The sequence below is a fragment of the Geotrypetes seraphini genome, chromosome 2 (genome assembly GCF_902459505.1).
Source record: "Geotrypetes seraphini chromosome 2, aGeoSer1.1, whole genome shotgun sequence".
Classification (NCBI taxonomy): domain Eukaryota; kingdom Metazoa; phylum Chordata; class Amphibia; order Gymnophiona; family Dermophiidae; genus Geotrypetes; species Geotrypetes seraphini.
In genome coordinates, this window is record NC_047085.1 from 28624573 (window position 1) to 28639106 (window position 14534).

Sequence of the window (14534 nt, forward strand, 5' to 3'; positions counted from 1 at the left end):
ACTGTGGGTACAAGGCCTTGTCCCTGTACCTGTGTTAACTAGTCTTCCCCCCCAGCCCCAATACCCATACCAGATCTAGCAACTGTCTCCCTTCTCTTCATCTCCAGCGTCCAGCAGCCCAATCAACACCCTTCCTCCCCTTTGCAGGTGCTGCAGCCCCCCTCCCTATCACAGGTCCAACAGCCCCCTACCCTAGCACCCTTCCTCCCTCCTGATGGTGGGGGGCAAAAACAACAAAAAACAAACCTGTGACTCTCCTGGGTCAACCCCTTTGCACCTCCCAGGGTGGGCCTATCAGCCTGTTAGAAGGTTCCAATCAGAACCTTCTTGCTGCCAAGTCCCTCCTTCCGATGTAATTTCACAAGGAAGGCTGCTCACTGAGAGGGGTGTGAAGGGAGGCAATTCGCAGCAGATATTTTACTGTGGGGACAATCAGTCTTCCCCCCCCATTCCTGCAGATTACCCACGGCTAGCTGCATGTAACAATCACCGTGTCATTCTCTAGTACAGGCATTGAGAATGTCAGTAGAGAAAAAGGTATCTACACTAATACACAGAGCGCGTGGGCTCCAATATCTAAAGCAGAAGTCTTTAAATCAAAATAAATACATGCATATGTATTTAGTTATTAAAATCCCAACTCAATTTTTGGTACACATTCTGTACTGTTTTTATATTCTCTCAGAAGCATTTTCAGTCATATCCCCAAACATGGAATTATGGCATATGGAACTCTAACCCCTAGCATGCCACCTCTTACAGATCAGTGGTAGTGAGGTCAGGATGAGGAAAGGACAGGTAACAGCAGCCCTGGGTATTTGTCTTTCTGTACTTCCAACAGAGTTAACAGTAAGATTTACGGTCTCTTTTACAAAGCTGCGCTAATGGCCCCGAAGCCCATAGAGATTTAAAGGGTTTCAGGGCTGTTGCCATGCGGCAGCCGCTAGCGTGGCTTTGTAAAAGAGGCCGTTAGTCAATGAAAAAAAAAGCTTACTACTTACCTTAGGAAATTGCTTCACTGGTATTAAAACTTTCTGTGACAGCTTCATGTTTTTATTAACAACAACATCAATGTACTTTTCATCATCTTTTTCTTCATCTTTTTGAAGTTTTTCAATTTCTGAAATCAAATATATAAAATGCTGTTATGGTTAAGAAACCACAACGCCAAGCTTCTACTTTATAATTTTACTATATATATTTCATATAACAGCACACACAGAATTATCAAAGCTTTTCATTCTAGATTCTGAAATCATAATTATCTGTCAAAAAGTCTTCTTGAAGAATACCAATTAAATAATTTATTTCAATAATATACATCATGTATTTGAATATTAACAAAAATACTTAATCAAATCTCAATATACGAGAAACAAAAATTTAACAAAAGGATACAGAAAGTTGAAAGCTCTTTAAAACATATTTTTCTTTCATCACAAATATTTAAAAAATTTGATACCATTACTTGCTCACAACTAACCTTCGGAATCTTACCTCTGTTGTGTCTCACCCAGAAGCATGACTTTACAGAGGGAAGGCTCTGAGGTTAGCCACAGATAGCAGGGGCTGATGAAAAGTTCTCAGCCCTACCAACAAAGTTGGGGCAGTCTCCATTCTGTATTTTTCTGAAGGAACAAAAAAAGTGGAAAATCACTGGACTAAATGTATAGCCCTCTATGGAGACTTCCCCAACTTTGTTGGTTAGGCTGAGAACTCTTCAGCAGATCTTCGTATAATCCAGCTGATAGGAATCCCTAACTACAGGATGCCTTTACAAAAGAGAAAAAAAGAAAATATTGTCAAAGGGTGACAATTTCATTTTCTTGGCTAAAATGTCATCTAAATTTTATTACAGACTAAGTCAAAAACAAAAACTAGGAGAAAACACAATTCAAAAAGAAGCGTGAAAGGTTGATTCAATAATAACAACACGCTTACTTAGAACACTTAAATAAACTCACAAAAATATCAAGAGTTTGCAGTTCAAATCTCATATATGGAAAGATTGTGTTCAGAGACATGGAGGAAAAAGGGGACAGAGTCCCCAAAAAACCTCACCACCCAATCATTGCAGTACTTCCACTTTTTTTTTTTTTTTAGTTCAAAAGATTATTGGAATTTTTGCAAAACAGAAAATAAATATAAAAGTACTGTAAATTCCGTACATATAGAATTAAACATTCAATGAAAACATCATGAACCATGTAGTAAGGTCTGAAACAAATACCAACCAAGCGGGTATAAGGAAGTGTATAATATACATAGTAGAAAGAAAGAAAAAGAAAAGGAAGATAATGATCAAAAGAAGCAAGAGATGGAGTGGTCTACTAATTAGAATGAATAAACTGATCAAGAAATTTCCGTGGAGAGGAAGAACTCTATTTCATTGTTTAGCCCAGCCGGAAATAGGGTGTTTAATTTGTAGATCCATTTTTATTCTCTACTCCATAGGACACTTACAAGATCACCTCAAGCTAGTCGTGGAAGTTCTAACACTGAATATTGTACTTGTGCTATGGTGTGCTGGCATAAGAGCCAATGTTGTACTAGGGGGGCTGCAAGGGTCTGAGTACAAATCCTGCTTACGTGTCCCCTATATGGGATCGTACCAATCTTATTGTATGTCCCACATAAAGCTTAGGGAAAGGGTACTGAATAATAAAATGACCCCGCTCGTTTCACAGGTGGGAAAACTTCGACTCCCACATTTGTTAACCCATTCAGGAAGGTCCAAATCTCTCAAAGGATCACTGAGATCACACATTTTGCACTTGCCACAAGCATAGTGGCCTCTTCTGATCATACTGTCCCCATCATGGCTGGATCTGAATTGAGATGTCATCAATGTCTGCCATAAATAGAAATAGAGTGGCAAGCTTTTCTTGCATCCTAAATCGCTGTTTTTCTGTTTGTTTTCCATCTTATTTTTCATATACTTTTTATGCCTGCATTCTTTCAGAGGTGATTTGTCCTGTGTTACCATCCGTAGCAGAAGGGCACGTTTTTGCACGTCAAGTCTGTTGACGCTGTCCGGTGCTAATTTTTCTCTCTTTTTAAAAACACACTGTTGGCGTCCCTCTGCTGCCAAGAGCAGAGGAGTGGAACATGTTTAAATTTTAACTAATGAGCTTTAGACGGTACCCTTCCGTTTTGTCTTAAATTACATTACATTAGAGAGAGATTTCCATTCTGCCATTACCTTGCAGTTCAGGTTACTTTAACATTAGTTTCATATAATTTTGTTGAGTGCTATTTAGTCACTTTTACTTGTCAACATAACGCTATTTTGGGGTTTGTGTTTCAGAAACTGACACCCAGTATAGAAGACTGTTGTCTTTTAAAGGCTTCGTTTGGCTTCCTGAAGAAATACTGAAACGCGGCACGTCGAGGCCAAAGAACTTTACACACAAGATAAGTATTGTTGGTTCAACATTTGATGCTTTTGCACTATATTTATAATATTACAAGTGGAAGTACTGCAATGATTGGGTGGTGAGGTTTTTGGGGACTCCATGTCTGAGTACAACCTTTCCACATATGAGAATTTGAACTGTAAACTCTTGATATTTTTGTGTGAGTTTATTTAAGTGTTCTAAGTAAGCGTGTTACTTATTATTACCTGAATTTTACTGGCAAAAGCAAACTGAACATGAAAGATAAAGAGCCGCAGGAGAATGGAGTTATACTCTACATCTCAGAATCCTAAGGATAGACTGATTAAACCTACTATGATCAAGAATCCCACTCCAAAGAATAATGTGCTATGAATGCATGGACAAAAATACACAATGTGGTTTTGTAGAACATAAGAAGCGCCATCTCCAGATCAGGCCTTCGGTCCATCAAGTCCGGTGATCCGCATACGCGGAGGCCCTGCCAGGTGTACACCTGGCATAATTTTTAGTCACCCATATCCTTCTATGCCTCTCGTAAGGAGATGTGCATCTAGTTTGCTTTTGAATCCTAGGACGGTCGATTCCGCAATAACCTCCTCTGGGAGAGCATTCCAGGTGTTAACCACTCTCTGCATGAAGCAGAACTTCATGATATTTGTCCTGAACTTGTCCCCTCTTAGTTTCATTCCGTGTCCTCTTCTCCGTGTCAAATTGGATAATGTAAATAATTTTTTCTGCTCTATTTGTCGATTCCTTTCAGTATTTTGAAGGTCTCGAACATATCCCCTCGCAGTCTCCTTTTCTCAAGGGAGAACAATCCCAGTCTCTTAAGTCGATCCTCGTATTCCAGTTTTTCCATCCCTTTTACTAGTTTCGTTGCTCATCTCTGCACCCTCTCCAGAAGATTTATATCCTTCTTTAGGTTGGGAGACCAATGTTGGACGCAGTATTCCAAGTGGGGTATGACAATTGCTCTATAAAGCGGCATTATGACCCTCTCCAATACGTGATTCCCTTCTTTATCATGCCAACATTCTATTTGCTTTCTTTGCCGCCGCCGCACATTGTGCTGTCGGTTTCAGAGTCCTATCTCTCTGTACACCCAGGTCCTTTTCTTGTTCGCTCTTACCCAGAATTGCACCTGATATTCTATATTCGTGTTCCTTATTCTTACTGCATTACTTTGCATTTCTCCACATTAAACTTCATCTGCCATTTCTCCGCCCATTTCTTTAACTGACACAAGTCGCTCTGGAGTTCCTCGCTATCCTTCTGTGATCTGATTGCCCGGCATAACTTTGTATCGTCTGCAAACTTGATGATCTCACTGGATGTTCCTTCTTTTAGGTCATTGATATAAATATTAAATAAGATCATCCCAAGTACTGAGTCCTGGTATATACCACTAGTCACTTTCTCCCAGTCGGAGAACTTCCCATTTATGCTCACTCTCTGTATTCTGTTTTCCAGCCGTTTGCCTATCCATCTTTGTACATCCCCCTCTATAACATAAGAACATAAGAAACGCCCTCACCGGATCAGACTGAGGTCCATCTAGTCCGGTGATCCGCACACGCGGTGGCCCATTTAGGTACTCCTTTTTGAAGACCCGAATTTCCCGTATCCCTCAATATGCTTTGCAAGAAGGTATGCATCCAACTTGCGCTTGAAACCCAGAACAGTAGTCTCCGCCACAACCTCCTCCGGAAGAGCATTCTAAGCGCCCACCACTCGTTGTGCGAAACAGAACTTCCCGACACTTGTCTTGAACCTGCTGCCACTCAGTTTCAGGCTATGACCTCTTGTCCGTTTCACATCCGAAAATGTTAGTAATGCTGCTTCCTGGTCTATTTTATCAAATCCTTTTAATATTTTAAAAGTCTCAATCAAATCCCCTCTCAGTCTTCTCTTCTCGAGGGTGAACAGCCCCAGCTTTCGGAGTCGTTCTTTGTAGCACAAATTTTCCATACCTTTGACTAGTTTTGTGGCTGGCCTCTGCACCCTCTCCAGCAGAGTTATATCCTTCTTAAGGTATGGAGACCAGTGTTGTACACAGTATTCCAAATGCGGTCTGACCATTGCTCTGTAAAGTGGCATTATGACTTCTCCCGATTTACTCGCGATCCCCTTCTTAATCATGCCTAACATCCTGTTTGCTTTCTTCGCCGCCGCTGCGCATTGAGCCGAAGGCTTTAGGGTTCTGTTAATCAGTACCCCTAAATCCCTTTCCTGTTTGCATTTAGCTAATGTCACCCCCAACATCCTATACTCATGTTCTTTTTTTTTCCTTCCTAGATGCATCACCTTGCATTTGTCTATGTTAAAATTCATCTGCCACTTTGTCGCCCACATTTCCAGATGGTTCAGATCCTTCTGAAGATCCTCGCAGTCACTTAGAGAGCCAACCGCCCGACATAGTTTTGTATCATCTGCAAACTTTATTATATCGCATGTTGTTTCCTCTTCTAGGTCATTTATGAAAATGTTGAACAAGATAGGCCCGAGAACCGAGCCCTGGGGTACGCCGCTAGTTACTCTCTCCCATTCCGAGAATTTCCCATTTATGTTAACCCTCTGCATTCTGTTCTCTAGCCATTTACCGATCCATCTGTGGACTTCACCTCCTATTCCATGGTTTAATAGTTTTCTCATAAGCCTTGCATGAGGGACCTTGTCAAATGCTTTCTGGAAGTCCAAGTAAATTATGTCCACTGGATTACCACTATCAATTTGTTTGTTCACCTTCTCAAAGAATTGAAGTAGATTTGTCAAACATGACTTCCCTTTCCTGAAGCCGTGTTGACTAGCCCTAATTAGGTTGTGCTCTTCCAAGTGTTGTCTTTAATTAGTGCTTCAATTATTTTCCCAGGAACCGATGTGAGGCTCACAGGTCTGTAGCTTCCTGGTTCACCTCTTGATCCTTTTTTGAAAATTGGAATGACATTTGCTATCCTCCAGTCGTCTGGTATTTGCCCGGTTCTAATTGACATGTTAGCTACGGTTTGTAATAGTTCGCCAATTTCTACCTTAAGTTCCTTTAATACTCTCGGGTGAATTCCATCCGGTCCAGGAGATTTGTCACTTTTCAGTTTGTCAATCTGAAAGTATATCATGTCCAACTCCACATTTACTGTTGCGAGGCTTTTCTCTATACCTCCCGTGAATATCTTCCCTGTGTCTGGCATTGTTGAAGTGTCCTCATTTGTGAAGACAGAGGCAAAGAATGAATTAAACCTATCGGCAACTTGTTTGTCTTCTTTAATTGACCCTTTCCTTCTTTGATCGTCGAGAGGGCCCACTGCCTCTCTTGCTGGTCTCTTTCCTTTTATATACCTAAAAAAGGGCTTGAAGTTTTTGGCCTCTTGCGCTATCTTTTCTTCATAGACTTTTTTGGCTTCACTTACCACTTTATGACACTTTTTCTGGTCGATTTTGTGACTGTTCCAGGCCTCTATCGTTTTTTCCCGTTTCCATTTTTTAAACGAGTTCCTCTTTTCCCTCACTGCATCCTTCACCTCTTTGGATAACCAAGCTGGTTCTCCTTTGTTTCCTGAGAAGTCTTTCGTGTGGAACTTTGTCGAAAGCTTTCTGGAAGTCTAAGTATATTATGTCCACCGGTTCTCCACTATCAATTTATTCGTTCACGGTCTCAAAAAATTGAAGTAAATTCGTTAAACATGATTTCCCTTTCTTGAAGCCATTTTGACTGGATTTCATCAGGTTGTGTGTATCCAAGTGCCGGACTATGCTATCTTTAATCAGTGCTTCAACCATCTTTCCAGAAACAGATGTAAGGCTCACAGGTCTGTAGTTGCCCGGTTCTCCTCTTGATCCTTTTTTGAAAATTGGCATGACGTTCGCTATCTTCCAGTCGTCCGATATCTGTCCAGTTCTAATTTGTCAGGTTGGCAAGTTTTTGCAATAACTCTCCGACTTCAACCTTCAATTCTTTTAAGACTCTCAGGTCAATCTGGTAGTATATCTGGTCCAAGTCCACTTCTACTGTGGTGAGGCTTTCTTCTATTACTCCTTTAAACACTTCCACTGCTTCTGGTATTGCTGCGGTGTCCTCCTTCGTAAAAACGGACGCAAAGAAGGAATATAGTCTGTCTGCAATTTGTAGATCTCTGTGGTGGCCAACCGTAGGTGAGCACTGCATCTGTCAGGCCTCTGACTACATGACCTACCCTTCCAAGACCAACTTTGTATGGGCATAAATAAGATAACATCTACAAGTCAACTGAACATTCAGATTTGTTGAAGTAAAAAGAAACAAAGCTACGTGGACTTTAAGGGGGGTTTTTACTGTTACAGATAAAAGACTTAGGGCTTCTTCTTATCAAGCTAAATAGCATGGGCCAACATAGCAAATGTACCTAAGCCCATAGGGACTGAATGGATTTCAGTGCATTTGCCACATGGCACTCAGCTTCAATGCCAAAAAATGCAAAGTTATGCACCTGGGCAGCCATAATCCATGCAAGACTTATACCCTTAATGGCGAGATCCTAACAAGAACGGTAGCAGAACGAGACTTAGGGGTGATCGTCAGTGAGGACATGAAGGCTGCCAATCAAGTGGAGCAAGCTTCATCCAAGGCAAGATAAATCATAGGTTGCATACGCAGGGGTTTCATCAGCTGTAAGCCGGAAGTCATTATGCCATTGTATAGATCCATGGTAAGGCCCCACCTGGAATACTGTGTGCAATTTTGGAGGCCGCATTATCGCAAGGATGTGCTGAGACTGGAGTCGGTTCAGAGAATGGCAATCCGGATGGTCTCGGGACTCAAGGATCTCCCGTACGAAGAACGGCTAGACAAATTACAGCTATACTCGCTCGAGGAGTGCAGAGAGAGGAGGGACATGATCGAGACGTTCAAGTATCTCACGGGCCGCATCGAGGCGGAGGAAGATATCTTCTTTTTCAAGTGTCCCACGCCAACAAGAGGGCATCCGTGGAAAATCAGGGGCGGGAAACTACGAGGTGACAACAGGAAACTCTTTTTCACTGAAAGTGTGGTTGATCGCTGGAATAGTCTTCCACTGCAGGTGATTGAGGCCAGCAGCGTGCCTGATTTTAAGGCCAAATGGGATCGATACATGGGATCTATTCACAGGGCAAAGGTAGGGGAGGGTCATTAGGGTGGGCAGACTGGATGGGCCGTGGCCCTTATCTGCCGTCTATTTCTATATTTCTATGACTTGATAAAAAAAAGACCTTATGCCCTTACAGTCAAATGTATGCAAGGCACATTCATCATAATAGGAATTCAGCTTGTGAAAACATGCTGGAAAAATGACTAAGTGAATACAAAACAATACAATGAACATATACTGTACATCCCCCACTTTCCCAGTCTGTGCGGTAACAGTTAAGAAGTTAGGTATAGTTAGGAATTAACAAGGTATCATAAATAATTCATATATTATTCCCAAATTTTCTGAGGAGATAGTTTTTTGTTTTAATGATCTTCTGAACTGCCTAGAAAGCACAGTTACTTACCTTAACAGTTGTTATCCAGGGACAGCAGGGAGCTATTCTCACATGTGGGTGGCATCATCCATGGAGCCCCGATGCGGACAGCCTCGCAAGCAGACTTGCTTGTAGAAACTCAGAAGTTTCGACTCTGCTGCACTGCACATGCGCGAGTGCCTTCCCGCCCAGCACAGGGCGCGTCTCCTCAGTTCAGATAGCTAGCAGAAAAGCCAGCCAGGGGAGGTGTGTGGGTTGTGAGAATAGTTGCCTGCTGTCCCTGGATAACAACTGTTACGGTAAGTAACTGTGCTTTATCCCAGGACATTTGAGCCATCTTCCTATATTCCTAATATGTGTAGAGGAAAACCTCACACTTCTTTACGAAAAGTCAAACCAAAACAGTTCAAACAATACATTAGATGCTACCAGTGGTGTGCCTCAAGGTTCTGTTCTTTTTAAATATTGCTGAAGGGCTGTCTGGTAGCATTTGCCTCTTTGCGGATGATACCAAAATCTGCAATAGAGTAGACACCCAGGATGGTGTGAATAACATGAAAAAAAAATGGTCTGAAATTTGGCAGCTAAGATTAAACACTAAGAAATGCAAGGTCATGCATTGGGGCTGCAAAAATCCAAGGGAACGGTACAGTTTATGGGGTGAAGAACTTATGTACACAATAGAAGAGCGGGACTTGAGTGTGATTTTAGGGATGATCTTAAGGTGGCCAAACAGGTTGAAAACTAGAAGGATGCTAGGGTGCATTGGGAGAGGTATGGCCAGTAGGAAAAAGGAGGTGTTGATGCCCCTGTATAAGACTCTGGTGAGACCTCATTTAGAATATTGTATGCAATTCTGGAGACTGAACCTTCAAAAAGATATAAAAAGGATGGAGTTGGTCCAGAGAAAGGCTACTAAAATGGTGCATGGTTTTCATCATAAGGAGTATGGGGACAGACTTAAAGATCTCAATATGTATACTTTGGAAGAAAGGTGGGAGAGGGGAGTTATGATAGCGATGTTTAAGTACCTTTGTGGCATAAATTTGCATGAGTTAAGTCTCTTTCATTTGAAAGGAAGCTCTGAATTGAGGGCACAGGAATAATCTAAGGAAATACTTTTTTACAGAAAGGGTGTTAAATCCGTGGAACAGTCCCCCAGAAGATGTGGTGGAGACAAAGACTGTCTGAATTCAAGAAAGCCTGAGATAGGCACGTGGGATCTCTTAGAGGAAGAGATAATGGTTACTGTGGATGGGCAGACTGGATGGGCCATTTGGCCTTTATCTGCCATCATGTTTCTATGTTCTATGTTCTATGATGTGTCATCAATGTTATTTTTACTCTTTCACAATCCAATTCACCATAGAGAGTACTTCTTGGGAGTTCAGATTTCCACCCTTATCAAACAGATGCAGGTGGTGGGGTTCTTCATAATTTCTAGTACTTCATCTACTTTCTATTTTTATATTTCTTTTTTATATAAATTATTTTTTCATTTCCTAATTTTATTGATAAATATATAAACAGTATAACTTAGCCTTTGTTAGAACTCCATTCCCCTTCCCGACACGTTTCGCCTAGCTTTCTCAAGGTCGGGGAAACTGAACATTACAGCATAGCTTCTCCTGTTATAACCAGCCGTCTGCGGTTCAAAAAAGTTTGAACCGCAGACGGCTGGTTATCAGGAGAAGCTATGCTGTAATGTTAAGTTCCCCCGACCTTGAGAAAGCTAGGCAAAACGCGTCAGGAAGGGGAATGGACTTCTAACAAAGGCTAAGTTATACTATTTATATATTTATCAATAAGATTAGGAAATTAAATAATGAAAAATTAATATATATAAAAAAGAAATATAAAAGTAGAAAGTAGATGAAGTACTGGGAATTATGAAGAACCCTATCACCTGCATCTGTTTGATAAGGGTGGAAATCTGAACTCCCAAGAAGTACTCTCTATGGTGAATTGGATTGTGAAAAAGTAAAAATAACATTGATGACACATCCAGCGCTATTGTATTGTTATCCCAGGACAAGCAGGCAGCCTATTCTCACATGTGGGTGACCTCCAACCTAACCAGAATGGGATGGTGGGAGTGTTGGCAACTTAGGAGAATAAATTTTGTAATAATTTTGTAAAAATGGCCATCCCGTCTGGAGAAAACATCCAGACAATAATGAGAGGTGAAAATATGAACTGAGGACCAGGTGGCAGCTTTGCAAATGTCCTCAATAGAAACATAAAAACATAGAAACATAGAAATAGACGGCAGATAAGGGCCACGGTCCATCAAGTCTGCCCACTCTAATGACCCTCCCTATTTATCTTTGCGGATAGATCCCACATGTCTATCCCATCTGGCCTTAAAATCTGGCACGCTGCTGGCCTCAATAACCTGGATTGGAAGACTATTCCATCGGTCAACCACCCTTTCAGTGAAGAAGAACTTCCTAGTGTCACCGTGCAGTTTCCCGCCCCTGATTTTCCACGGATGCCCCCTTGTTGTCGCGGGACCCTTGAAAAAGAAGATATCCTCTTCCACCTCGATGCGGCCCGTGAGATACTTGAATGTCTCGATCATATCTCCCCTCTCTCTACGTTCCTCGAGTGAGTAGAGCTGCAACTTCCCTAATCGCTCCTCGTATGGGAGCTCCTTGAGTCCCGAGACCATCCTGGTGGCCATTCTCTGGACCGATTCCAGTCTCAGCACATCCTTGCGGTAATGCGGCCTCCAGAATTGCACACAGTACTCCAGGTGCGGTCTCACCATGGATCTATACAGTGGCATGACGACTTCCGGATTGCGGCTGACGAAACTCCTGCGTATGCAGCCTATGATTTGCCTTGCTTTGGATGAAGCTTGTTCCACTTGGTTTAGGAATAGATCTGAGGAAAACTACAGAAGCCGCCATGGCTCTGACTTTGTGGGCTGTGACTTGACTCTGTAGAAGCAGTCCAGCCTGGGCATAGCAGAAAGAGATACAAGCAACCATCCAGTTGGAGATGGTACGCTTAGAAATTGGACCGAAGGAGACAAAAAGTTGAGGAGCAGATCTGTGTGGTTTGGTATGTTTTAAGCAGAAGGCCAAAGCACATTTACAGTCCAGAGTATGAAGAGCTGATTCTCCAGGATGAGAATGAGGCTATGGAAAAAATACTGGAAGTACAATGTATAGATTGAGATGAAATTATGAAACCACTTTAGGTAAGAATTTAGGATGAGTACAGAGGACCACCTTGTCATGATGGAAAACTGTGAAAGCTGGATCAGCAACTAAAGCTTGCAGCTAACTGACTTTGAGCAGATGTGAGGGCAATGAGAAACACCACTTTCCAAGTGAGATATTTCAGGTGAGCCAAAGCTATTGGTTCAAAAGGAGGCTACATCAATTGAGCAAGAACAACACATTGAGATCCCAAACCACCGGAGGTTGGTTTGAGAGGAGGTTTGACATTGAAAAGTCCTTTCATAAATTTGGAAACCACCAGATGAGCAGAGAGGGGTTTCCCTTCAATAGGCTGATGGAAAGCAGCAATTGCACCGAGATGGACTTAAATGGATGTAGACTTGAGCCAGAGGTAGATAAGTGCAAAACATAGTCCAAAACAGAGGACGAGGAGGTATCTTGAGGCTCCTTGTTATGAGAGATGCACCACGTAGAAAATCTGGTCCATTTTTGGTAGTAGCATTGTCTAGTGGCAGGCTTTCTAGAAGCCTCCAAAATGTCTCTTACAGGTTAAGAAAACTGAAGAGGAGTTATGTTGAAAAGTACCAAGCTGTCAGATATAGAGACTGCAGGTTGGGATGAAGCAGAGACTCTTGACTCTGTGTAAGCAGAGATGAAAAAACTGGTAGAAGGTATGGCTCCCTGCTTCTGAGTTGAAGTAGAAGGGAGTACCAAGGTTGCCTGGGCCACCGAGGAGCTATCAGAATCATGGTGGCATGATCGTTCTTTGAGCTTGACAAGAGTCTTGAGGACGAGAGGGAATGGAGGAAATGCATACAGGAAAAAATTCATCCATTCCAACAGAAAAGCATCTGCCTCGAGACGATGAGAGTACATCCTGGAGCAGAATTGAGGGAGTTTGTGGGGAGATGCAAAGAGATCTATCTGAGGAGTTCCCCACTGAGAAAAAATGTGATGAAGAGGAAAGGAATTGAGTGTCCATTTGTGAGGTTGCAGAAAACGACTTAATTTGTCCGCCAGTCAGTTTTTCGCCCCTTGGATCTAGACAGCTTTCAGGAAGGTGTTGTGGAGGATTGCCCAGTCCCAAACCTTCAGTGCTTCTTGGCAAAGAGAGAAAGATCCTGTTCCTCCCTGTTTTTTGACATAGTACATGGCGACTTGGTTGTCTGTCCAAATGAGGACTACCTAGTTGTGAAGATGTTGAAAAGCTTTGAGAGCATTGAAGATCGCTCTGAGTTCCAACAGATTGATATAACACTGACGATCCATGTTGGACCAATGGCCCTGAGTACATAGACCATCGAGGTGAGCCCCCCAAGTGTAGGTCTAGGAATCTGTCGTGAGGATAAGGGGGCGTCCTGAAACAGTAAACCCCTAGAGAAATTGGAAAAGGGCATCCACCAATGGAGAGACTGCTTCAAAGAAGGAGAGACTGTAATGTGTCGAGAGAGTGGTTCGCAAGCCTGCGCCCACTGAGATGCAAGGGTCCACTGAGGAATTCTGAGGTGAAGTCTGGCAAAAGGAGTTACGTGAATGATCGAGGCCATGTGACCGAGTAGTACCATCATGTGTCTCGCTGAGAGTGAAGAAAGGGAAGACACTTTGTGACACAACTGAAGAAGAGCATTCAGACACTGCTGAGGAAGGAATGCTCTGAGCTGGACAGTGTCCAGGATAGCTCCAATGAACTGTAGATTCTGAGAGGGCTGAAGGTGGAATTTGGGGAAGTTTATTTTGAATCCCAAACTTTGTAGGAACCACATAGTCCGTTGAGTCGTTATAATAACCCCCTGAGATGTTGAATCTTTAATGAACCAGTCGTCCAGGTAAGGGAAGACCTGAAGACCACAGTTCCTTAGTGCTGCTGCTACCACTTCTAGGCACTTGGTGAACACTCTTGGAGATAATGGCACCTCATCCTCCCCCTGGATACCAATCTGTGGAGTCCCGCAAGGTTCACCTTTATCTCCTATCCTTTTCAACATTTAGATGTCCTCTCTAAAACTCCTCCATCTATCCCCCCTTGAATTTACACCTATGCCGATGACATCCTTGTCCTTCTTGAGACCTACTCGAACCTCACTAATCTCTCAAAGAACATATCCTCTTGTATCTCGAACCTCCAATCTTGGGCCCACACTGTCCAAATGAAATTGAATGAATCCAAGACAAAACTACTTTGGCTTGGCCCAAAATTAGTTCAGCTACCCACCTCAATCCCACTGTCCTCTGGCTCCACTCTACAGCTTGAATTCTCCAGCAAGGTCCTGGGCGTCATCATTGATTCTACATTGTCCTTCAATGACCACCTCAACTCCCTGGTAAAAAAATGTTATTTCAGCCTACACATGCTGAGGAAAGTAAGATCCTGTTTCCATCAAAAACATTTTGCTGTTCTCGTCCAATCCATCATCCTCTCCAGACTGGACTATTGCAATTCAATCTTCATAAGCCTAAACAAGAAAAACCTTCA

At 42.4% G+C, this 14534-nt stretch overlaps 1 protein-coding gene across 4 annotated transcripts in view; it reads right to left on the reverse strand.

Moving 5' to 3' along the window:
• KHDRBS3 (KH RNA binding domain containing, signal transduction associated 3) overlaps positions 1-14534 on the reverse strand; it is a 523501-nt gene that overhangs the window by 388788 nt on the left and 120179 nt on the right. For all 4 annotated transcript variants that reach the window (XM_033935054.1, XM_033935056.1, XM_033935055.1 and 1 more), the window contains one exon: positions 1002-1120. In XM_033935054.1, coding sequence (XP_033790945.1) covers positions 1002-1120 — 119 coding nt within the window. The remainder of the gene's footprint in view (positions 1-1001; positions 1121-14534) is intronic.